Source organism: Triticum urartu, chromosome 3A (genome assembly GCF_056163025.1).
Source record: "Triticum urartu cultivar PI428250 chromosome 3A, HENAU_Tu73, whole genome shotgun sequence".
Taxonomy (NCBI): Eukaryota; Viridiplantae; Streptophyta; class Magnoliopsida; order Poales; family Poaceae; genus Triticum; species Triticum urartu.
The window spans coordinates 142,676,928-142,699,394 of record NC_141875.1 but is presented as its reverse complement, the minus strand read 5'-3'; the positions used below and the strand labels follow the sequence as shown (position 1 = coordinate 142,699,394).

At 41.9% G+C, this 22,467-nt stretch overlaps 3 protein-coding genes across 4 annotated transcripts; 1 reads left to right on the top strand and 2 right to left on the bottom strand.

Moving 5' to 3' along the window:
• The first annotated feature begins 279 nt into the window (after nucleotides 1–279).
• LOC125543326 (3-methyl-2-oxobutanoate hydroxymethyltransferase 1, mitochondrial) lies at nucleotides 280–3,079 on the top strand. The gene is made up of 5 exons (XM_048706636.2): nucleotides 280–805; nucleotides 1,487–1,693; nucleotides 1,794–1,940; nucleotides 2,331–2,384; nucleotides 2,481–3,079. The coding sequence occupies exons 1-5, from the start codon at nucleotides 416–418 to the stop codon at nucleotides 2,730–2,732; spliced, it is 1,050 nt and encodes a 349-aa protein (XP_048562593.1). The 5' UTR covers nucleotides 280–415; the 3' UTR covers nucleotides 2,733–3,079.
• Nucleotides 3,080–3,081: 2 nt separating this feature from the next.
• On the bottom strand, nucleotides 3,082–11,583 carry LOC125543325 (Tic22-like family protein). Its single transcript, XM_048706635.2, has 9 exons — nucleotides 11,226–11,583; nucleotides 8,435–8,526; nucleotides 7,659–7,738; nucleotides 6,121–6,162; nucleotides 5,920–6,047; nucleotides 5,224–5,404; nucleotides 4,960–5,138; nucleotides 4,163–4,411; nucleotides 3,082–3,917 (listed from the first exon to the last, which is right to left on the bottom strand). The coding sequence occupies exons 1-9, from the start codon at nucleotides 11,396–11,398 to the stop codon at nucleotides 3,674–3,676; spliced, it is 1,368 nt and encodes a 455-aa protein (XP_048562592.2). The 5' UTR covers nucleotides 11,399–11,583; the 3' UTR covers nucleotides 3,082–3,673.
• A 1,852-nt stretch (nucleotides 11,584–13,435) lies between these two features.
• LOC125543323 (GTP-binding protein) lies at nucleotides 13,436–22,060 on the bottom strand. 2 transcript variants are annotated; one of them, XM_048706634.2, is made up of 9 exons: nucleotides 21,818–22,043; nucleotides 21,526–21,745; nucleotides 20,557–20,781; nucleotides 20,202–20,458; nucleotides 19,535–19,758; nucleotides 19,256–19,381; nucleotides 16,379–16,558; nucleotides 15,090–15,227; nucleotides 13,436–14,406 (listed from the first exon to the last, which is right to left on the bottom strand). In XM_048706634.2, exons 1-9 carry the CDS (start codon nucleotides 21,936–21,938, stop codon nucleotides 14,092–14,094), a joined length of 1,806 nt encoding a protein of 601 aa, XP_048562591.1. In that variant the 5' UTR covers nucleotides 21,939–22,043; the 3' UTR covers nucleotides 13,436–14,091. The 2 variants fall into 2 exon arrangements, with proteins under 2 accessions (XP_048562591.1, XP_048562590.1); XM_048706633.2 differs by having other exon boundaries at nucleotides 21,526–22,060.
• Nucleotides 22,061–22,467: the final 407 nt, after the last annotated feature.

The following is a 22,467-nucleotide window of genomic DNA, read 5'->3' as shown; positions in this document are numbered from 1 at the left end:
GGTGGCTGCCACCAACCGACGGGCCCGAGAAGAGGAGTAGGTGCACGCGCGCATCCGTCTCGTGTCCGCGCCAACACAAATCCGGCTTAAAATTGGACCTGGAAATGGTCGCCCGCGGACGAAAAACGGACGCGCGTCCATTTGGGTTGGCATGTTGGGCCGTCATTTTTGTCTATGCCGACTCAAACAAACACGGACAGACAAAATGATCACCCCATTGGAGTTGCTTTAATTTCCCCTTGCAAAACACAGTACGACTGTACGAACGCAAACCCTTGCACACGCACTCACAACCTACCAAGCCCGGCCCCCAAAATTCTCGTTCTCAGTATCCAAAGACTCCCGTCGCTCTCGTGTCGCACCAACCAACCACACTCGAACGGGGATTCCCACTCGAACGCCGCCGCTTCGCACGATGGCGACGGGGCACGCCTTCCGGCGCCTGGCGCGGCGGATGCTGAGCAACGTGCCGGAGTCGACCGTCTACGGGGGCCCGCGGCCGCAGGAGGCGGCGGCGGCGCGGCGCGTGACGGTGACGACCCTCCGCGGGAAGCACCGCCGGGGGGAGCCCATCACCGTCGTCACCGCCTACGACTACCCGTCCGCCGTCCACGTCGACTCCGCGGGGATCGACGTCTGCCTCGTCGGCGACTCCGCCGCCATGGTCGTCCACGGCCACGACACCACCCTCCCCATCTCCCTCGACGTCATGCTCGAGCACTGCCGCGCCGTGGCGCGAGGCGCCTCGCGCCCGCTCCTCGTCGGCGACCTCTCCTTCGGTTGCTACGAGTCCTCTTCCACGCAGGTAGTAGTTCCCCACGGTCGTCCCTCCCATTCTCGTCCTCTCCGATTCGATCCGGTGGACATAGAAATTAAATTGCCATAATGCCGCCCGTTAGCAATTCCTTCTTTGCCACTGCTGGTGTGGTAGGTGTGACATGCTTTGCACTCCCCCTATTAACCTCTCCAGTTGCCATTTGCTGTCGTCAGTAAGGAATTGCTATGCTTGTTCGTGTGACGGCACTAATTTTGCATGTCCCGTAGAGTAGCGTTAGCTGTTCCCTGCTCTAAGGAGATTACCATTTTCCTTGATTGATTCCCTTCTGGTTTGTCACAACTCACAAAGCCTTACCCTTGAGTTCAGAAAACTGATGGTGCAACCTTTATGTGCTAATAAAGTTCAATTGATCGTTGATATTGTTGTCACAATGATCTATCTGTAATTGTAGTTTTTTTTAAGCTAAAAAGGAGGTTCAGACTCGGTTTTATTTCTTAGTTGCAAATGCAGCTACATCACTACATCTCAAAATATATAAAATGATAACCCAACTCATGAGCATGCTGAATGCGATAGACATGAATATATGACGCATATCGTAGTGGAATGGTAATACGGTATCATGTGTCAAATGGTATCTACAACTTCAGTGTATAAGAGCTAGGCATTTTGGACTTGAGCTTTCATGTAATATACCTTTTCTTACAGGCTGTTGACTCTGCGGTGAGGGTGTTAAAAGAAGGTGGAATGGATGCAATCAAATTGGAAGGAGGAGCTCCATCTAGGATCAGTGCAGCTAAGGCTATTGTGGAGGCTGGAATTGCTGTCATGGGTCATGTTGGGCTTACGCCGCAGGCTATTAGTGTACTTGGTGGGTTTCGACCACAGGGGAAGACAGTTGATAGTGCTATAAAGGTGCCTAGTTTGTTTTTGCTGGCAATTTGGCTGTTAGCATGTATCATGACCTGTGGCTTGACATACATTTTGCTCCATGTTATTCTGCTTGTGTGTGCAGGTTGTAGAGACAGCAATCGCATTGCAAGAGGCTGGTTGCTTCTCGGTTGTGTTGGAGTGTGTGCCAGCTCCGGTGGCAGCAGCTGCAACATCAGCATTGAAAATCCCAACCATTGGCATCGGTGCTGGGCCATTCTGCAGTGGGCAGGTACAATTATTCTTCATGCTCTATCCATACACTGATTCTGATCTTGATTTTCAAGGAATCATAATTTTGTTAGTTGTATTTATTCTATTTATGTAAGCAATTCCTCACGGCATGCGCAATCTATGCTTCACTTTTTCCTTTGCGAAAAAATAGCAGTGTATGCTTGACTTTAGCACAGTAAGCACCTTTTCCCTGACAACTTGAACAATTTGTGCCGAAAGAAACCTAGTCAAATATGCCACTTGAATGCTGTGCATCCTCTTGGTCTTGCATATTTTGTTATCACCATGCAGAAGGAAAAAAGATATGTGTTTCCATGTATTCCAAAACCAGAGAATTGGCGTCTATGTTCATTCATGAAACCCTAATGTCAAGACATTTGTCATGCAGGTCTTGGTGTACCATGACTTGTTAGGGATGATGCAGCATCCACACCATGCCAAGGTAAACGCGGCCGTCCATTTCAGCGTTGCCCAGAAATTTTACCATGTTATGCGATTTGCGCCGAGCTCAAGTCTATACAATTTTCTCTGCCTGCAGGTGACACCAAAATTCTGCAAGCAATTTGGCAACGTCGGCAGTGTCATTAACAAGGCGCTATCAGACTACAAGCAAGAGGTGGAGACACGGTCTTTCCCTGGCCCCAGTCACACGCCCTATAAAATCACCGCCACAGATGTCGATGGCTTTGCGAATGCGCTGCAGAAGATGGGTTTGGGTGAGGCTGCGGACGCTGCGGCTGCCGCTGCTGAGAACTCGGAAAATGATGGAAAGCCGAGCGAAAACAGTTGATTTCAGTTAAATCTATTAATCAAGAGTACAAGACTGCAGGGCAGGGGTAAACTGAAAGCTGAAAGGCAAGTGTTGGCTAAATGCGTCTGATGCCAGGCGATTGCATGTATCGTCTGCCTTTGAATAAATATAAACAGCTGCTGTTGTACGTAGAGAAAACTTTCAATCTAGCAGCTGCTATTTAACTGTGACTTGAGATTTAGTTCAAGGGTGAAAGGGACTGTTGTTGTGAGCACCTTACACAAGGAGTGAGCTCTGTCAAACAAAATTAAATAAGCTGTCCAAGGGAGCCTCCGGCAATTTTCTGGCCAAGAACAACATAAATCAGTATGAGCTGTTTCAATCTATATATGTTCTTCCAGTTATCTGATTCATCGACCATTTCAAATACTCCCTCCATCAGGAAATAAGTGACGTTGTTTTAGTTTGGAATAAAATACAAATACACCGTCTAATTCATGACCAACTCAGACCAACAAACTTCCTTACAGTAGTTTTTTTTTTTGCAGGGATTCCTTACAGTAGTTTGTTGTGCATACAATGGCAGTAAGCGCTCAATATACATATACATGTGCATCGACAAGCATCCTTTGGCAGACCGTTTCTGTCAAATTCTGAGAAAGGAAACAGGAACATCTTGCAGAACCACCGCATGCCGGTGTGCGTCCTCAATCCTCATGTACTGTCAAAACCATGGGCAATCAAATGCTTGCATCACCTAAATTTTTTACAAACATACATACAAGACCTCGTGCCGTTTGCAGCGCCATATGACACTCTGAAGTTAAATATTGACACGTTCAGCTAATTTTGTGAAGACATCAAGTATGCGCCAGGATCGACTGGATGAGTAGCTGAATCAGAAGCTCTTCATGAGAAGCATGGGGCGGTGCTCACACTTGTGCTTTGTGAGAATGAATCCCGTGTACCAAAAATGAATTTCATGTCGAGCTAAACTTTGTAATCCTGGAGTAATCACCAACGTTGGCAACAAACAGCGGATCTTTCTCATCGCCGAAGACCGTTTTTTCGCCTGCTTGCTCCAACTCTTTTGTCAAGTCATCCATTGTTTTCTTTAGGTTGGCTTTGCTCATTTGTCCCCCTTCGCTCATTGAGATGCCAACCATGGTGATTTTGGGTAGAAGAGGGTTTGCTTGCAAATCATTGTTCATGCTTGAATCATATCTGTGTATCAAACCAAGAGGACCCAAAAATAAGTAGACAGACAATACAGATAAATCCTAACCAAACAACAGTAGGATAAATTATCATTTTAAAACAGTTTTGCTCCAAAAATTTAAGCCACGTTTGGTCCAGTGTCAACTGACTTCATGTGAGATCAAGAGATACACCCCACAACACATGCTTTTCTGCATGACCATGAACGAGAAAGGGGGAAGACCGAAAGAGGATGCTGTTGAAGAACAAACCTTCTGGATCTGGAGTCATTTTCTTGCCGTTTGAACATTCTATCGTGCCCTGGCCATATATTAGAAAGTAGATTGCTAAATGGGAAGTGAGACCGGCCATGATCTCGGCTATTGTGTGTTCTGTGGTTGCCGCTATCAATGTTTGACTCCAAAGTTTGAGACTGCTGATCAGTTGGGCAGCAGTCAGCATCCTTAGAGGCAGTTGAAGTATTACTGGAGGTAGCAATCCTGTCAACTGAAACTGCTGTCCTGGAAGGTTGAACAAAATATAGATGTTAGTAGTTCAAAATGAAGGCAATGCAAAGGCTATAATGGACACTAATCAAATAGCTTATGCTATTACTGATACAACAAAGAGATGGATTTTGCTTGTTCAATAGTTTCAAAAGTTCCTATTTGTAGCTCTCCAAAAGATAAGTTTGACTTCCACCCTTGAGGCCAGATAATCGAATATCTTATACTCCCTCTGGATGTATCTAGACACGACAAATCTAAGACAAGTAATTTGGGACAGAGGTATTACAATAACAGCCTCTAAATGAACCTAGAGGTTTGGCATTTTAACAATTTATACTACGTATGGCCATCAAGCTATCAAGTTATGATACTATACTTATTTAAATATGCAAAATTAGGTCATGCACACTTAAATGCAATCCAAATCCGGAAAGCCTCTAAATACAAATTAACAACTTCGGTAGTTAGTCTCCCTCCATAAGTCACTACAGAAGAAGGAACAATTCTACAAAAATTGAGAGAAGAAATAGGCTAATATAAGCGTGGTATTGCATCGGTACCTTTCTTCAAATGAATCAACAACATAAGGAAAATGTGGTTGTATGCCAGTAGCTCTTCTGAGCCACTTATTTCCTAAAAGTAATTTATCAACAACATCAAGACACTGGATCTCAGCTGCTTTTGTTACAACACTTAATGGTATTCCAGCTGGACCAATCTCATTCATCAATTCTTGCATCTGCATAATAGTTACTCAAAATATGAGGCCAACAGTCTAAAAATAGGAATTTAAATATTTTCTATGCATTGAATGATCATAGTACCTCTGGGGGCTCAAGCAAGCTGTCCGCACTTTCTTCAAGTATTTCTGATGTTAAACTATCATCAACAATATCTCTTCTACGTTGTATATGGCGGTTTTGAATCATTGAATGAAAATGCTGATCCATTGAAGCTTCGAGAATATTGTCCAACAAGTTTTTATCAAAAAAGTATGGTGAATACCTGAACTCATGAGCAGTGAAATTCATGTTATGCTTTCATGAAATATTTAAGACATGACAATCTCCTATTTTCTGCTGGCATAGGCAGAAGCATCTAGTATGCACAAGAATCAACATAAATAACATATGAAACATCATAGCAGAGTCTAAGAGCACGCGTAAATGGACCATATGCAGATAATCCAACCTAATTGACATTTGACAGGAACCAAGGATATCATGCAGAAAAGGGAAATTGTTAAACAGAAGCATACTTGACAAAAAAAACGAATTAACTAAAAAAAGGAAGCAAATGTATATCTGAAAGGTGGATCTCCAGAGTAACATTTCTGGAGAGAAACTAATTAAAAGGGCAACATTGTTTGGTTGTCAAACGTAACACAAACTAAAAATGGTGGTAGCATGCTGGTAGAGTATGACCTGACAAAATAGTGGGGGAATGATCAAAATAGTGGGGGAATGATCAAAATAGTGGGGGAATGATCAATGGAGAATAATAAAGAATTTAATCCATACCATCTAATTCCATCATTTGTTGCCACTGCAATATTCAAATTTTGAGCACTAAAAACAGGAACACCAGCAAGTTTTTTCCTTCTGCCCCTTTGTGGGATTGACTTTAAGAGCTTATTAGCAGCTTTGACCTAAAAGGAGAAGAAAATAAGTTTCTGTTCACATGTTAAGTTATTTGCAAAACTGAAATATTTAAGCACAAACCTGCTTCTCGTTTGGAACAAACTGGAACATGTGAGGCTTTTCCTGCAAAACAACAATTTTCCTGAATACATTGAACGCAACATGCCATATGTATAATGCTTAAAGGTAAAAAAAGAAGGTATATCGAAGGAGATTCTCTTCAACTTTTCACACCTTGTATTGTGTATATGTATTGGGCCATAACAATACACCAAGCATAGTGCATAACATTTACAAATATGGTGTCTGTCCTCACTCCCAACAAAGAAGAGAGGCTCTGAGGCTAATTGGAACTTCGTTAATTATTGACCCTAAAAGATGAGTGCATGCTTGTCCTTTATATAGAACAGCTAACTTGATACACAAATCGGACAACAACAGAAACTCTTGACTATATTCCTAAATCCTAATTTAATTGGACTCTACTTAATTTTAACTTTTAAAGGAGAATCCATATCCAACATGGACACTTGAGCTCTTTCTACTTTATCCTACACCTTCACAAATATGCACGTACAAGCCTATTACTGCTACCAGCTTGCTGCACAGCAACTGCAGCCAAGACACGTGCAGATAATGCAGTTTTTCAATGCCAGTACTATCAAAGCAGGCTATAAACTTAATGTTCAATAAAGAAAAAGTTGAGCTTGACATGAACTATTGGAACATTCAACTGTAGAGTACAAATATTGTTATGCTGCGCAACAAATGAATAGACATTCTCAAAGAGCAAACTGGAATTAAATAGCCAAATAGCATCTGGAAATACAAAAACACTTTTTCAAATGGTGATCTGCAGTATGGATAGTGTCAATGTGGTATATTTCAAACCACGGCCAGTTGGTGTCAGTACTCGTAAAAAACATATGCCATAGCGTATGCATCCATGTTGAGAAGTAAGGAAAGAATCTGGTGTGGAAACTTAGACCTCCTTTGGTTTGTAGGAATCTTATAGGAATTTCATAGGATAGGATTTTCAAAGGAAAAATTCCTATGGAGCCCTTTGGTTTGTAGGAATGGATTCCTAATCCTATGTAGGATAGGGTCCAATCCTTCACATTTCAAAGGGAAAAAAACATTAGCCTAGACTCAATGGAAAAATTCCTATCCTATGCATCAAATGGCATCTCTTTCTTTATAGGAATTGAGATGCATGTCATCTCACTTCCTATGAAGTTCCTATTCCTATAATATTCCTATCCTATGAACCAAAGGAGGCCTTAGGAGTTAGAAGTTAAAATTTATATTAACATAAGCACCTACACTTAGGATCACTTCAAAGATCCATGGAAGCTAATTTGGAAGTGTTTTTCCAATACATGATGTAATAACCGCATATTTTATTACTGACCAAACACATCGCAATATCATGTAGCAAATGGAAATTTAAACCTACTGGGTTATGCTATCCAGATAGAGTAGCATACTATGAAGAAGTACTAGATTTGAAGTGCTCAGCAACCAAACTTGTTGAAAACAAATTCATGCATAATAGTATAATATCAGTGTGATATTGAATCGCATAAATATCACAAGAGCAATTTCTTGTTGCCATATACCTTGAAATGTTCATACGCTACATCAAGGCGACAAGCCCCCACCATACCACTTGGGACATTTAGCCGCTTAACATAGGATACTGAAGAGGTTGAAGTGGGTTAGCATAAAGGATTTCTCTGAAATAACTGAATATTTGAAGAACTGAATTGTGTAAAATCCAGAATTCACTATCAGGCATAATATGTATCATTAATGGAAGGAAATATTGCTTAGCAACAGTGTTATTTGTATTTTGTAGACATAAGAAATCCAAGCTTGCAATGAGCATAGAACTCAATACATGATACTGACAATAAGACTCAAAGAAATGCATGATAATAAGACTCCGAGAAATGCTTTTACCATGCCCAACAGGCAATCCTAAACCTTCTATTTTGTGAGCCAGCAACTGTCCACTTGAGCATCAGGTGCACAACTTCTGGTGTCTCTATGTGGGCGTGGGTGGGTGTGGGGGGCTATGCTCAGGTTTGGGTTCAGGAAAAACTAGAAACACAGAACTACCCATCAGCTCAGAATACTTCTTAGCTTTCTTGGGCCTGACTAAAGGAAGCTGGCAAGACGGGGAGGACTGTGACACCTTGTCACTCTCATCTAAATGCCAGGCTGCCAAAATATTCTGAGGTTTTGTACAGAAGAATGCTCTGTGGCTGTAATGTAGCCAAAAGATTTAATAATATAAAGAAAAATAAAAGAACTTGGTGCACCAATTAAATCATTATTAAATTCACAATGCATCCAGCAGATAAAGAAAAGAAAATATTTATAAAGAGAATACCTGAATCATTCAGATCCATAAAAAACCTAAACACTGGATCATTGTCACTCTTCTTCAATGGTGACAATATCCTTTTAAACCATGTAGGAGTCCTGAAAAATATTGTTTCGAAAACAGAAAATGAGCAACCAAAATATTATTACAACTATTACATAATTATATGCTGCAGGCAACAGTGAAAATTATGCCATTTGAAGTAACAAATGAGTAATCTAACCCATCAAAGTATTTAAATTATAAAAGTTTAGTACACTTCTTTAGTCCCCCAAGTACAGACAAACTCCTTTAAAATCTATAATGACAAATAGACACCACTTACAATAAATGGATATGCTTCCTCAAGCATACATTAATAAGTTATGTGCAGCAAACAGTGGTGCTGTATGTACTTAAAACAATGATTACACTGCACGAATTTATATGAATGCACAATCGAGTATGTCATGTATACCAACCAACCTGTAAAGCAAAAGAGACGTGAATATGATCTCTAGAGAAAACAAAACTACACAAGACCCAGTGACAGCTTTGATAGATTTGATCAAGAGGTGTGCTTTGGTACACCCACAGGACGACGAGCTTGTGTCGGTCAGGTAGTGCATGAATGATCGCTAGAATGGGTATGCATGGTCCACTTGATCGAGGGTGTGACTGCCCCTCCCGGCTTGTCCCAACCGGCACACAGCCTCCTCCCCTTACTCGCATGGCAGTGCACTTTCTTCGGACATCATCCTCGGTGAAGTCTGTTTCTCATGTTCATCACTGTTTCACTCGCGATATGGATGGCATGACCTAACGCTAGAGGAGGAAGAAGAAGGTGCGGATTCCATGGGCGCTACTGCTCCACGTCACACCACGTATTACACTTGTAATTTAAGTGACCACCATCGATACAAAACAACAACTGTTTCTCATGTTCATCACTGTTTCACTCGCGATATGGATGGCATGACCTAACGCTAGAGGAGGAAGAAGAAGGTGCGGATTCCATGGGCGCTACTGCTCCACGTCACACCACGTATTACACTTGTAATTTAAGTGACCACCATCGGTACAAAACAACAACAAAGCCTTTAGTCCCAAACAAGTTGGGTTAGGCTAGAGGTGAAACCCATAAGATCTCGCGACCAACTCATTGCTCTGGCACATGGATACCAAGCTTCCACACACCCCTGTCCATAGCTAGTTCTCTGGTGAATGGTGATACTCCAATCCTTCAAGTCTCTCTTAACGGACTCCTCCCATGTCAGATTCGGTCTACCCCGGCCTCTCTTGACATTCTCCGCACGCTTTAGCCGCCCGCTATGCACTGGAACTTCTGGGCGAAATTTGTACTTTTCTAGAAGAGAATCAAAATATTCACATAGACATATGTGGTTACAATATTAGTGAAACTGTATCGGGTTATGATGTAGGGTAGCATATATGGTTCGATCTTGTGGCCTGACAGGGAACACTAGATAGCCTAGTAGAACATAGCATGATTCTTCAGTGCCCTATATTAACGACGAGTTTCGTGCGATTTGCAGAGGATGCTGTAATAAGAAGGATTGCAAAAACAGATAGGGCATGTTTTATTTTATTTGTGAATCAAGGAGCTTTATTAATCACTAAGAAGGATTACAATCATACTGTAAAACATCAGTAAGAAAAGCAGGAATGAAGTTTATAGCGCGTGTAAAGCTCTACTGGTGGGGAGCAGCATGACATCTAAATTTGAGAATAGTTTCATACTTAAACCATACTTGAACCATACCCGTACATGTATCTCTCAAAACTATACTTGAACCACACCCGTTTAATGCCATTTTCAGCCCAACCAAAACTAAACCCTCTATTTTTTTTTCACCCAAACCAATTTAAACCCAATACATAACCATGGGTTTAAACCCAATAATAACTATGGGTTTGCTTCAATGTATATATGATTGCACAAATTGACATGTTAAGAAGCAAATGACATAGAAAAGGCATAAGTGCATCTACAACAGTTTGGGAACAAAGTTATCGTTGAGATACATTCAACACACAGCAAGAGTCAAAAAGACAATGCCCACGACCGAAAAGCTCACTGACAAGTGTATTAAAACTAGTTGCTTAGCTAAAGCACAAGCAAACACATTCGATTTGCATGTGGTGTTTCCCCATAATACGGAATTACATAGTGCATCACAGCATGTACGCGGATCAAAGATACTCATTGTCGATGCGTCCTTGCTTATTGCACATAACCAATGCTCAGAAACCGGTTTGGACCCATAGTTTACAACCGTTAATAACCAAATTGTTTAAGCCCATAACCAACTATACTCAAATTGGTTTCTTCACATACCCAAACCAAAACCAAACTAAAAAAGATTCAACCCAATAAAACCTGAACCAATCAAACCCAAAGTAAGAACCGAACCGTTTCACCCAGTTTTTTAGTAACCATTCTCAGGTTTAAAGATGTCCTAGGTGACAAGTATGCTGAAACCAGCCGCAACACTCCCTCATTGCTAGGTAGATTCGCAAATTGTATCAAAATCACGAAATATTTGATGGTACAGATATTAGCTCAGTTGGTTGCATACTTCCGCGAGGATTGTCCAACACAGCTACACTAAACGTGTAATTTCCAGCACACACTTGAAAAGGCAGCTAAAGCCTGACACATTCCCCCTCGATCCCCACTCAGCCAAAAGCGAAATCTCGTCTATGCTACCGAAAGTCCCAAGCGTGGGGTATGCCATATTGCCATCACGAACTAGAGCTGCACGGAAAGCAGCAGCAGCTGAGAAGGGAAGGGTACCTGTCGGCGATGAAGTGCGGGAGGTCGAAGCGTTTGGTGACGGCCATGAGGCCGTTCCCGGAGGGGTCAAGCATGGTGAACACCTGCCCCACGAACGCGGGCCCCCCGCTCCCGCCAACCTTAATCCCTCCTGCCGCCCCCTTCCCGCCGCCGGCCGCCGCCGGGCCGGCCATCAGCCGCTGCGGCTGCGGCCTGAGATTGGGCGCGGACGAGGAAGAGGAAGAGGAGGGGGCGGCGGAGGCCGGGGAGACGGGGAGGAGGGGCGGGGCGGCGAGGTGCGGGGCCGGAGACGAGGAAGATGGAGAGGAGGTGGGAGGGGGGTTGGAGGTGAGGGAGCAGTGGAAGGGGTTGGAGGAGGAGCTTGGCAGATGGTGATGGACTGATGGTGGTGGCGCGGTTAGTTTTTTTTCCCGAGGCGGCTGGGTGGAGGGAGGTGCGGCGTGTCGTTCAACTTTGGGCTTGGAATCTGGCCGGATGGGATGGATATGCGTTGCGTACTTGCGTCTCGCCTTCGCCTTGGCCTCCGCGCGCACGGCGTGCGGCGTGCCGGGTTGCGTTGCGTTGCGTTCGGCACCGCGCGCTTTTATCTCGTGCAACTGACTCGTGGTGTCACGTTATTCTCCCCCGCCAACCGTGTTGCAGCAAAGCAATCTCGTAAAGAACTCAAGTTCAAAAAAAAAATCGCAAAGAACTTGGTAGTGAAAGTCCAGGCCATTGATGACAGATTGATACTAAAGTTAGTACAAAGTTAAAGACACTTATTTTGGAGGAAATTGCACAAACCACCTATTTTTTATGCTAGTTTTGCATAGAACACCTATTTTATAGGTTTGTTGCACAAAACACCACATATTGGGGTAATTCGTTGCAGCTAGGTCTAATCCACCATTTGTATGTGTTGACATGATTTCTGACAAGTGAGTCCAGTTTGTAAGTGCATCGCAGCAAGAAAAACTTGCCGCATCAGCAGCCAACTAGAACTGTCAATATCTCACAATTCTTTGCTTCAATTGAGCTGGATTTTCCCCAGAATATTAGTGAGTGCATGTATGATTTATTGTTTTTTTACATTTTTTGAAAATGTTAAATTTGAACGAGTCAACTAACATTGCAAACATCTCACAAACTGTGGTCCAAATGAGCTGCCTTTTTTCAAGAATAGTATTGCATACATGTGTGATTTACTGGAATTGTTCTGCATTTTTTTTTGAAAATTTTGATTTTTGAGTAAAAAAAGTTATGAGCCAATGTAAATTGCGGATATCTCGTTATAATGTGACCCAAACCAGCTGAAACTTTCCAGATTCATTACTAGTTACAAATAGCTAATAGCACACCATAAACTTTCATGTGAAAAACATAAGATTGCTACACAAATATAAAATGATTTATAAATAGGCACAATATTCATAAAATAAAATCAGTAGCACCAAGATATGGCAGATATTGTTGTCGTTAGGCTTTAGCATCCAAGTGGCTGCCATAAAGCCATTATTGACATCATCAACTCTCACGTACCAAAATATTACCGCCATGAGGTGTTACCATCCAGGCAGTTGACATGAGACCATTACAGACATCATCAAGTCGCACACACCAAAAAATTACCGCCATGAGGTTTTAGCATCCAAATACTAGGCGGTTTTGCAATGTTAGTTGACTCGTTTAATATTTTTGTTAAAATTTAACATTTTCGTAAAATGCAAAACAAACCAATAAATCATGTGTGCATTCACTAATATTCTAAAAAAAATCAGTTCAATTGGAGCAAGGATTGTGAGATATTGATAGTTCTAGTTGGCTACTGATGTGGCTGTTTTTTTGTCATGGATGCACTTACAAACTGAACCCACTTATCAGGAATCATGTCAACGCACCCAAATGATGGATTAGACCTAGCTGCAACAAATTACCTCAAAATATGGTGTTTTGTGCAACAAACCTGTAAAGTGAGTGTTTTGTGCAAAACTAGCACCAAAAGTAGGTGGTTTGTGCAATTTCCTCCTTATTTTGGGATAGAGAGAGTAGTACCATAGAGTACTGCATATCAACCACAATCACCGTTGATCACAGAAACAAAATGCAGGTGAATAAAAATAGCCGTAAAACCATACTGCGAAAGCGCCATTCGAAACACCTGAATTTTGGAACTGATACTTGAGTTAATTTCAAAAGAAATGGCGGTAGTTCACAGAATCGAGTTCCAGAAATACAAAGGAAATAACAGACGAGCTTTACAAAGATTTGTCCATCTCAAAAACAACGTTGTCAGGTCAGGTCGGGAACTTCTACAGCAAGAGTACATTAACCATTATGTAAACACCCCCCGCAAAAAAAAACATTATGTAAACACATCTAACTCGTAGTTTGGCCATGATCCGCAACATTTCATACTTGTCGGAGCATTCTCTTATTTATATAGGAGAATACAAGAAGGGAAATGGACATGTCTTTGTCCGATAAATTTACAAGAACCTCGACGCTCCAAGATACCAACCACCTGTTTCTCTACCATAATATTGAGAGGTTCTGTCTTCAACCATAACCACGGGTGTTTGGAGCTCAGCTCTTCCCAATGCTACGAGAAAATGCCCTATTTGCAAATTGAAAATGCTGAGCTTGCTTCTTGCAGTGATCCTCACTTTTAAATGTTGATCACTTCAAGCTCACTTTCTTCTGTCCACATGCTGTGCTTGGTAGGCGGCAGCTTTCTGTTTCCTCTGCTAGTCTGTATAATGACAGGGATTTCCTCTGCATCTTTAACTCCAACGGAAGTATGCAGGTCATGACTAATGACTTCCTTATGAATGGTACACAAATACCAGGTCCTCTGAGAATCGGGAGGTGCTTTGGTGACATTGTAAAATCATGTCTGAGTGGGATCAGGCACTTCTGTTCTTTTGTCTGTTTTCATCCTTTTTATAGTAGATCCTCTTTTCTTGATATTGCTCTTGAAAGACGACACTTTTCTTGGAATAGAACGCTGCAGGATCCGGATTGGTATTCCCCCGATGTTGAAATCTTCCTTGAGAGATCTTGTCAAGAACCTGATATCTGTATCAGATAGTTCAGTCTTCCCACTCATAAAGGCGACAAATGTTGGTGGCCGCGCTTTCACCTGAGTGAAATACTTCACTTTGGGCTGTGTGGCTGAATCTTTCCATGAATGTCTACTCATAACCTGTCAGAGGGAATTGGAGGTAACAGTCGAAGTAATGTAAGTGTCTGTGACATGAATGAACTCAGCAGTCACAAATATATACTGTACATGATAAAGTAGCAGGCTCAAAGCACATGAACGATAGATAACCAAACATTTCAAATAAGAACTATTCCTAAAACAGTAAACTGAGACATACGACGCGTTTGGTTCCGCAAAAAAGGCGCGGCTTCCGATTACACCGACTTCCAAAACCGTAGCTGGCGTTTGTTTCGCGCACGACGTTTTCCGTAGCAGTGCCTCCTGATACATCGCTTCAGAAAAGCTAAACCGCCCGATCGGAGGGGATTAGAAAAACAGGACTCGGCCGCACCAACCAAACAATGGACGTATTGCGTAAAATTAATCGGAAGCGGCGCTTCCTGATACGGCGAAGCGAATGCGTTACCGGGGCCGAACCAAACGCGTCGGTGGTATCATAGATGGCTTAGATCAACCACTAAAAATCGCTAATAATTGCCAAGACACCCCCGAAAATCATTCTACTCTGCACTCGTGCAATTCCACCTAGTTATCTGTATCATTCTAGATTGAATATAATGTTCAAGACTTACGATCTTACTGTTCTACTTTAATGGTTGTTCCTACTAGGCACACACCATAATATGCAAATTAAGTAACAGTAATGCAAGCAGGATGCTTACCTTACGTAACCAGCGGTTCAGGCGTGAAGTTGACAATCTAAAACACCATTTCTCATAAGTTTCTATAACATGGTGCATAACAGCAACCCGCCCCCTGCCCTCCATTGCTGACACGAACACAACTGGTATTCCTGTAACCTGTCAAGACAAACAAGATTAAAAGACTTCAGATCTGCTGTTGCCGTCAGAAAATGTGAAGCAAATTAAAAGTTCCGCAATGTGGTTGATCCCTCTTTTTGGTGAGAGGGCTTTAATTTTTCAATTTATACACAGGCTTTAGAAAAGTAAACATTCTTGCTATTGATGTGTCCTTTGATGCAGAGGCTGTACACTTGTATGGGTAGACTAGGTCGGGAGAGCATATGCAGATGATAATTTTATTACCGCTTGAACTAAAAGATTACATACAGAACTCTTAGTGCTACTGAACATGGACCTAAAACAGTCTAAGGTTCGGTTTTTCGACATACTCTGAATCCCTCCTTGTCTCTTCCACCAACTCTAGACTCAGACTGCTATAACCCTACTAGGACTTGGCAGCATGACTTCCTGCCGGAAAAAGCTCTTGCGTCTCTGCATACAAGTCCAACTGGACTTGGTAACCAACTGTTGGCCCCAATAAGAATTGACAGCAGATATTACTATTAAAAGATATTCCACACATTATTGAAACACACATGGTAAGTAGTGGAATTTAGACTCGGCATTTGCAGTAGTGGAGCACTGTCAAAAGATAAGCAGTTTTGTGACTATGACCTCAGTCTCTATACTCAAAAACAAAGTAAGGCATCTACATGTGTGATAACCAACCAAATATCAATTTCATCAGAAAGAAAGCAGCTCATCATAAATTTTGTGACTGAGTTAATGAATAAAGAGTTAGAAAGCTATCCAGAACAACTGTGATGTGTTCAAATAACAAAAATTGAGAAAAGGAAGGTTAAGTTAATCAGAAATGAAAGGCTCCAAACAACTTGTTTTTTCTGGATCAACGAGGAGCGCCACCTATAGACTATAATTACCAATTACTAAATCTTTGAAGGGAATCTTCTGTAGACTTATTTTTATCAAGGAACACCTCCTATAGACTAGTTACCATTTACTAGCAGTATTGATGTTACGAGTATCATATTCTGTTATATAGAAACAATAGTATAGCCATAGTGATCGATAATCATAAGTATTTCTTCAATGTCGAAGACAAGTACTCCCTAGTGATCTAAACGCTCTTATATTTCTTTACGGAGGAAGTATGTTACAAACTAATAACAAAACAATTAGAAACAAACCTGAGGAATAACTGTCTGGATTTCTTTAGGAACAGCCTCCATCACTTTTTCTAACAACCGTTGGTTTTCTCTAAGGAGATCCATTTTGTTGACAACCACAACAAGTCCACGGCCTTCTTCGATTGCTTGCCGTGCTATCATAACTTCCTGATGATCCACGCTACTTTTTGACTTTGCGATCTACATATCCATACAGCTTTATCATGTTGTTGTACACACATTACAATTAAAATTGCATTTAACATGCATGACGACATACAAGATTTGAGGTGGACACACGGAATGTTGCTTCTAGTGCAAACTAATTTGTGCATGGGACTGACAATAGAGCACTGACCTTGTTAACCATAGCAAGGAATTGGTTAAGTACTATATGAATATATTTATATATATATATATAGGAAAAATCCATTCTACCATTAGGTGGTAGTTACCCCTGCCTTGATTGCCGTCGGATTGCATCAGATCTGTAGCTTTCTTAACGGGTCATGGGCACGAAAGAATCGGATATTTTTCTACCCGTTCGTGAGTGCTATCGCTAACCTTCCGATTTTCCTGGCGCTAGACTGGACCCATATAAAATAGGATCGTACCAATCTCATCTAAAAGATCTTCTCTTTCTCTCTCCTTTTATCTAATCTCAATTCACGGCTCTGCGCTGAAATCAAAAGCTATCCCAAGAAACTAGACCGGCTGTAGCGATTACAAATTGCAAAAGGAGGTATGCAACGTGAACTACTTCCCGTGATTTCCATGCGTCTACAATGGATTTGATATTTTAATCCAGATTTCTAGGCACATGTACATCAATATAACCATTGATTCTTTTGCACAGCCATTGACGTCCGCCGAGTCTCCTTTCCTGCACGCAGTTATTCCTCCCAATCATGCGATTGTTCGTCGGCGTTTCAAGACCTGCACGAAGGCTAGCCTGTCGGGTGCGGCGGCAACGATCGACAACCACATAACTGCTCCAGTGCTGCAGCGGAGACAACGATGAACTGTGGCTGATGCATGCGACTGATACGTGCTCTGGCGCAACGTGGCCAAATACAACATATGTATCGAAGTACATCGCCGACAGATGACTGCCCCGGCGCGTCGGCGGCAACAACGTACATATGAGAACATGGTTCACACATGGATGTGGCACAATCGTGTTAAGTCCGTGTGATGGATGCATGACATCACGCATGCAGCAAATATATGTAAATCATATACTATGGCTCATTGGCTGTATAAAAGTACTTATTTTTCTTTTTGTATAAACATACTCTGTTGTATGCATGGCATTCTCCATTCTCCTTTCAAGCAGAAGTATATAAACTACATACTCCTTTCAAGTTGAAGTATGTAAACTCCATACTCCCTTGCTGAAAATACGTTACTTTATACGTGCCTCGAATTAAGTAGTGACACGCACTCCTGTTTAAAAAATTATATGACATATACTCCATCTCGAATTATACTCCATACTACAACTACTACACGTATACCACCTTTTGGAATTTGGAGTATACATACAACTTTTTGTGCATGGTACTGAACACGCATGCTATGGACATTTTTTTCAAATGCAGATGCTACGGACATATTTATGTCATAATCTTTACAAAATTTCATACTTTAATGTTTATTGGCAATGAGATTACGTAAATGCTAAAATATGTCTATATACTACATCCTTCGAAGTAAACATACTCTTTCATCGGGTGCAGAAAATTACCGTCATATTGCCCGAAAAAAAAATAGAGCCAGCATGCTCTTATCATATTTATATATACTACATACTCTCTTTTTTGCGGGTGATATATACTACATACTCCTTTTCTTTGCGGGAATATACTACATACTCAAAGCTATATATACTCCATACTTAAAGGTATATACTCCATAATTTACCCAGAAGTATTTCACCATACTCTTATTTTCCAGGGAATTTCACCATACTCCATGCGCATACTAATTAATTATTCTCAAAGAAGATTCTAAAAAAACTCAAGGAACACGCTCACAGCGAGCACTTATCCATTCAACGGACCGGCCAATTAGCTAGCAGGTTGTTGAACCGAGACACGTTGCCTAACTAACACATCTACCAGTTGCACGTTATTGGATCTTTTTAGTATCCACTAACCCATTTGGTTCGGTGGTACGATGGGACACGTGGAATGGAATTAGCTAGGTGGTAACTACCACTACTTGTAGATAAAATTTATCCATACTTAAAGGTATATATATATATATATCCTCCGCGAGAAAAGTACTATATATATTATATGATACGGGGACTAGTACTAGATGATCAAATTTACACATAGTTAAATCAAGAGATACTTCTGTACTCTCGCTAAAAGTGGAAAACACAAACTGTAAAGCACACAGATTATCTGATTTAAAGCAACCATTACTCTGCTAATATCAGTGCTGACTAAAGATTTGTGAAATCCATAGCAGAACATGTGTAAAATGGTTAATGGCAAATGCAGTGCAATGTGGTTTGTATTCTTTAGACTTAGAAGAAAATTAATGCAAACAAAATTGCAAGAAAAATCAGTGCAATTATCTAAACCAACAGAGAACAGACAAATCATGTATTATAGAGAATTCAGAAGATCAACCTCACGGTCAGTCAGCCATCATGCCGTGGAGAAAATGGTGGTTGACCCCCCCCCCCCCCCCCCCCAAACATAATACTTAGCTACTGCCAATAATGCAGGCATAAGCAATAGAATCAACTCGTTGTAATCAACAAGACCTCAGAAGAACAAAGAAGAATAGCACTGAAAAAGTTCCCCCTTAACCAGATAAAAGGGAGCATACTATAGCCAGGACTTTAGGTCGCAGACTAGTGTACAGCTGAATGAGTGAAAGTACCTTCACTGCATCAAGCACAAGAGCTACAATATGAGCTCTCATCAGATTCTTTCTTGATTGTACCACACTTAGTGATGATGGCCCTTTCTCCTTTCCCGCTCTTTCCATCCAACCAGCAGTATCCACCTGCATCGCCAACAAGAAAGAAAATGCCAATTCAGGAAAATGGAGACAGCCTGAATGAACATGATGTCGCAAGGTCTAACACGGCAGCTACAGCCATATAGGAAAAGGCATCAAAAAGATATTATTGAACTCTCATATAGCAAATTAACTTACCAAATATACAGTTCTGTTGTCAAATTGAAACTTAGCCCGGATGGAGTCCCTTGTTAAGCCTGACTCTGGACCAACCAGAACTCTTTGTTCTTGCAACAAGGCATTAAGTAGGGTCGACTTCCCAACATTAGGACGTCCCACAATTGCTAACTGCAGAGGTAGCTTGCTTTCATCACCTTCATTGGCCTCAGCCTCGGAAGTAGGGTCATCTTGATTTAGTCCATCTATCACGTGACAGAAAACCAAGAATAATATTTACATACATTGGCATCATGGTTTTCCCTCCAGAAATTAACGGTACGGGATCACAAATTTCTCTTATTGCTTGAGGAAACGGAATATACTGTTTCCAAAGTTCAATAGGTGGTGGTTTGTTGTCACTGATTTATAAACTATAATGCCCAAACCCCTCCATTTCTACTTGAACAGAACCAATATGGAGAGAGGATTAGTGGATGGAGAATTTTTTAAGCAATTCTGATACCTAGCTGAAATCTTCTATTTACGCAAATTCGTCACACTTATGAATAGTGTATCAGTTTTATCAATCAGTACATTACTGAAAGAAAGCAAAGATAAGAGGAACTACAAGGAAGTCACGACATATCAAAACAAATATCTTATACTAACAGAACCAAAGTCATTGAAGATACAGCTACAAACTTACTATTTGGAAGCTGAAACATGTATTCCTCAAATAATGGCCTGAGTGTCTCATAAAGCTCTGCCATCCCGAGGCCTGTCTCTGCAGATATTGCAACTGGGTCACCAAAACCCAACCTGTGGGCTTCTCCAGCAGCCGAGGTCAAAACTCCATGCTCATCAAGTGACTCAGACTTATTCATTGCGACAATGGTATGTATACCAGATGCATGTTTTCGTAGCCATTGCCCGACCTCAAGATCCAGTGGCTGTAGGCCATCCCTGAGAAAGCCATTACACTTTTACTATGCAACAAGTATCAACTTATCAACCTGACTCCAATGATAATAGGTTGATATAGCAAACCAAAGCACACTCACCTCACATCAATCAAGAAAATGGCAAATTGAGATCTGACCAACACATTCCCTGTCATGTCAACCGTCCGAGCAAGAATGCTCCCAGATGTTGCTGCAGTCTCAAGTCCAGCTGAGTCAAGCACGCGAAAACGAAGATCTCCAAGCTTGGCAACTCCTTCTCGAATGTCGCGGGTGACATGGTCTCCAGGTGTATTATACACCAATGCCTCCCTCCTCCGTATTAATCTAAAAACATTCATAAAAAAATCAGCACAAAGTTTAAAAAAAAAACTGAATGGAATAAGAGTGGCAAACTATGTAGGCTGCAATTCCTCAATGTAAAACCATTAAATAATAGGATGTTAATAACATCAGAAATTTGTCAAAAGGAGTACTATGTCATAGTGCTGAGTGCTGACTAGGGAAACCAAATGGTGTCAAGGTGTATGTAACATGGAAGAGCTAAAAGCTATAATAGAGTATAAAAGAATAAATAACACTATGCTGGAGACATATAGGTGCATGTGCAAGCTTAAAGAGAGCTGCCTGAGGAAATATGTCATATGCAGCTACAACAACCAAGATGACAGCAACCATTTTGTGCAGATGTCATACAACATAACAACATCACATGTTAAATAGCCAAATGCAATCCAGTAGAAGGTGTAACTACAACAATATGTACATGCAAACTCAAAGGTGCACATGGAAAATGCATAATTGGCATGTATTATCGTCGAGATGGTCGCAACCATCAAGTACTGTGGCATCCCGGGTTTTCCAGTGATGCAGATAATTGTCACTTGTCAGCAATGCAACACAAAGGATAGCATGGTTGCTGGCCAGAACGAGCACTTCGGAACTATTCCGGGGAGTGCGTGTTGAATGGAATCTGTAAGAAGACGCGGTGCCTTAAAGGTGCTTGTGGAAATGGCTACCCCATGGAGCATGGGGCTACGCGGGAAACTAAGCGCGTGTGGCGCCTCTCACCTGTTGAAGAGCGCGGACTTGCCGACGTTGGGGCGGCCGACGAGGATGATGGTGGGGAGAAGCGCCGCGTCCACCTTGGTGAAGTCGACGCGGGACTGCTTCATTGGGCTCCTCTTTGGCTTGCCCTTGGGCTTCGCGGGGGGCTCCGATATCTCTGCAACGGTGGAGTACGAGATGCCGGCGGAGAATGGAAGGCGCGGGAGGAGAGGTGAAGCACGGGCTGCATCGGGGAGCTGGACGGTGAGACGAGGAGGGTTGAAGGGTTTGGTTTGAGAGGGGAGAGGAATCTTACCGAGAGGAGGGGGAGGTAGCCGAACTGGCGGGGAAGGAAGGGTGCGGGGGAAGAGGAGAGCTGCCGCGGCGGGGCGGCTCCGGCGGAGGGCGGCGCGAAGGAGGACGGCGGCGGCGCCCATTTTTCGAAGGAAGTGTGAAAGAGGTAGGCGACGAGGTTTTCAAAGCTGGGCCGGACAGGGAATGGTTATTCGCAGCGGGGCTCCATGCCAATTAGGCCTGCTAACTCTGAGGCCTCGTTCGGTTTGCAGGATTTCAATAGAAAAGACATAGGATTCCCCAAAAAAATAGAAAAACATAGGAACAAGGATTTCAGAGAAAAAATTATATAACGCATTCGGTTTGTAGGAAATGTGTACATAAATTTCATAGCTCATTTTATGTGTTTTTGAGAAAACTACACATCCATTCAAAACTCATTTTGCGCGTAGAAATAAATAAGGCAATCAATTCCTTAGGATGGTAAATGTCATCCTATCAAATTTCTATACTGCTTCTAATTCCTATATTTTGGTTTCCTCCAAACCAAATGAGGCATGAAAGATGTTTCTGAGTTTGTAGGGCAACTCCAACTGGCCAACCCAACCAGACAAAAAAAATACCCTAAATAAATAGACAAAAAGTTACCCACTTTTTTTCCATTTGGCTGGA

Bases quoted from the DNA above. Each gene is read 5' to 3' on its own strand.
- LOC125543325 (XM_048706635.2), bottom strand. From the start codon at position 11,398: ATGGCCGGCCCGGCGGCGGCCGGCGGCGGGAAGGGGGCGGCAGGAGGG. The intron at 7,739-8,434 runs GTATTCTCTTTA...CAACCTCTTCAG, and splicing joins TATGGATCTGAATGATTCAG to TATCCTATGTTAAGCGGCTA. The intron at 4,412-4,959 runs GTACCGATGCAA...TCAACCTTCCAG, and splicing joins GTTGATTCATTTGAAGAAAG to GACAGCAGTTTCAGTTGACA.
- LOC125543323 (XM_048706633.2), bottom strand. From the start codon at position 21,938: ATGGGCGCCGCCGCCGTCCTCCTTCGCGCCGCCCTCCGCCGGAGCCGC. The intron at 20,782-21,525 runs GTGAGAGGCGCC...GAATGTTTTTAG, and splicing joins AAGTCCGCGCTCTTCAACAG to ATTAATACGGAGGAGGGAGG. The intron at 19,382-19,534 runs GTAAGTTAATTT...TTGGCGATGCAG, and splicing joins ACAACAGAACTGTATATTTG to GTGGATACTGCTGGTTGGAT.
- LOC125543326 (XM_048706636.2), top strand. From the start codon at position 416: ATGGCGACGGGGCACGCCTTCCGGCGCCTGGCGCGGCGGATGCTGAGC. The intron at 1,941-2,330 runs GTACAATTATTC...TTTGTCATGCAG, and splicing joins GGCCATTCTGCAGTGGGCAG to GTCTTGGTGTACCATGACTT. The intron at 2,385-2,480 runs GTAAACGCGGCC...CTCTGCCTGCAG, and splicing joins AGCATCCACACCATGCCAAG to GTGACACCAAAATTCTGCAA.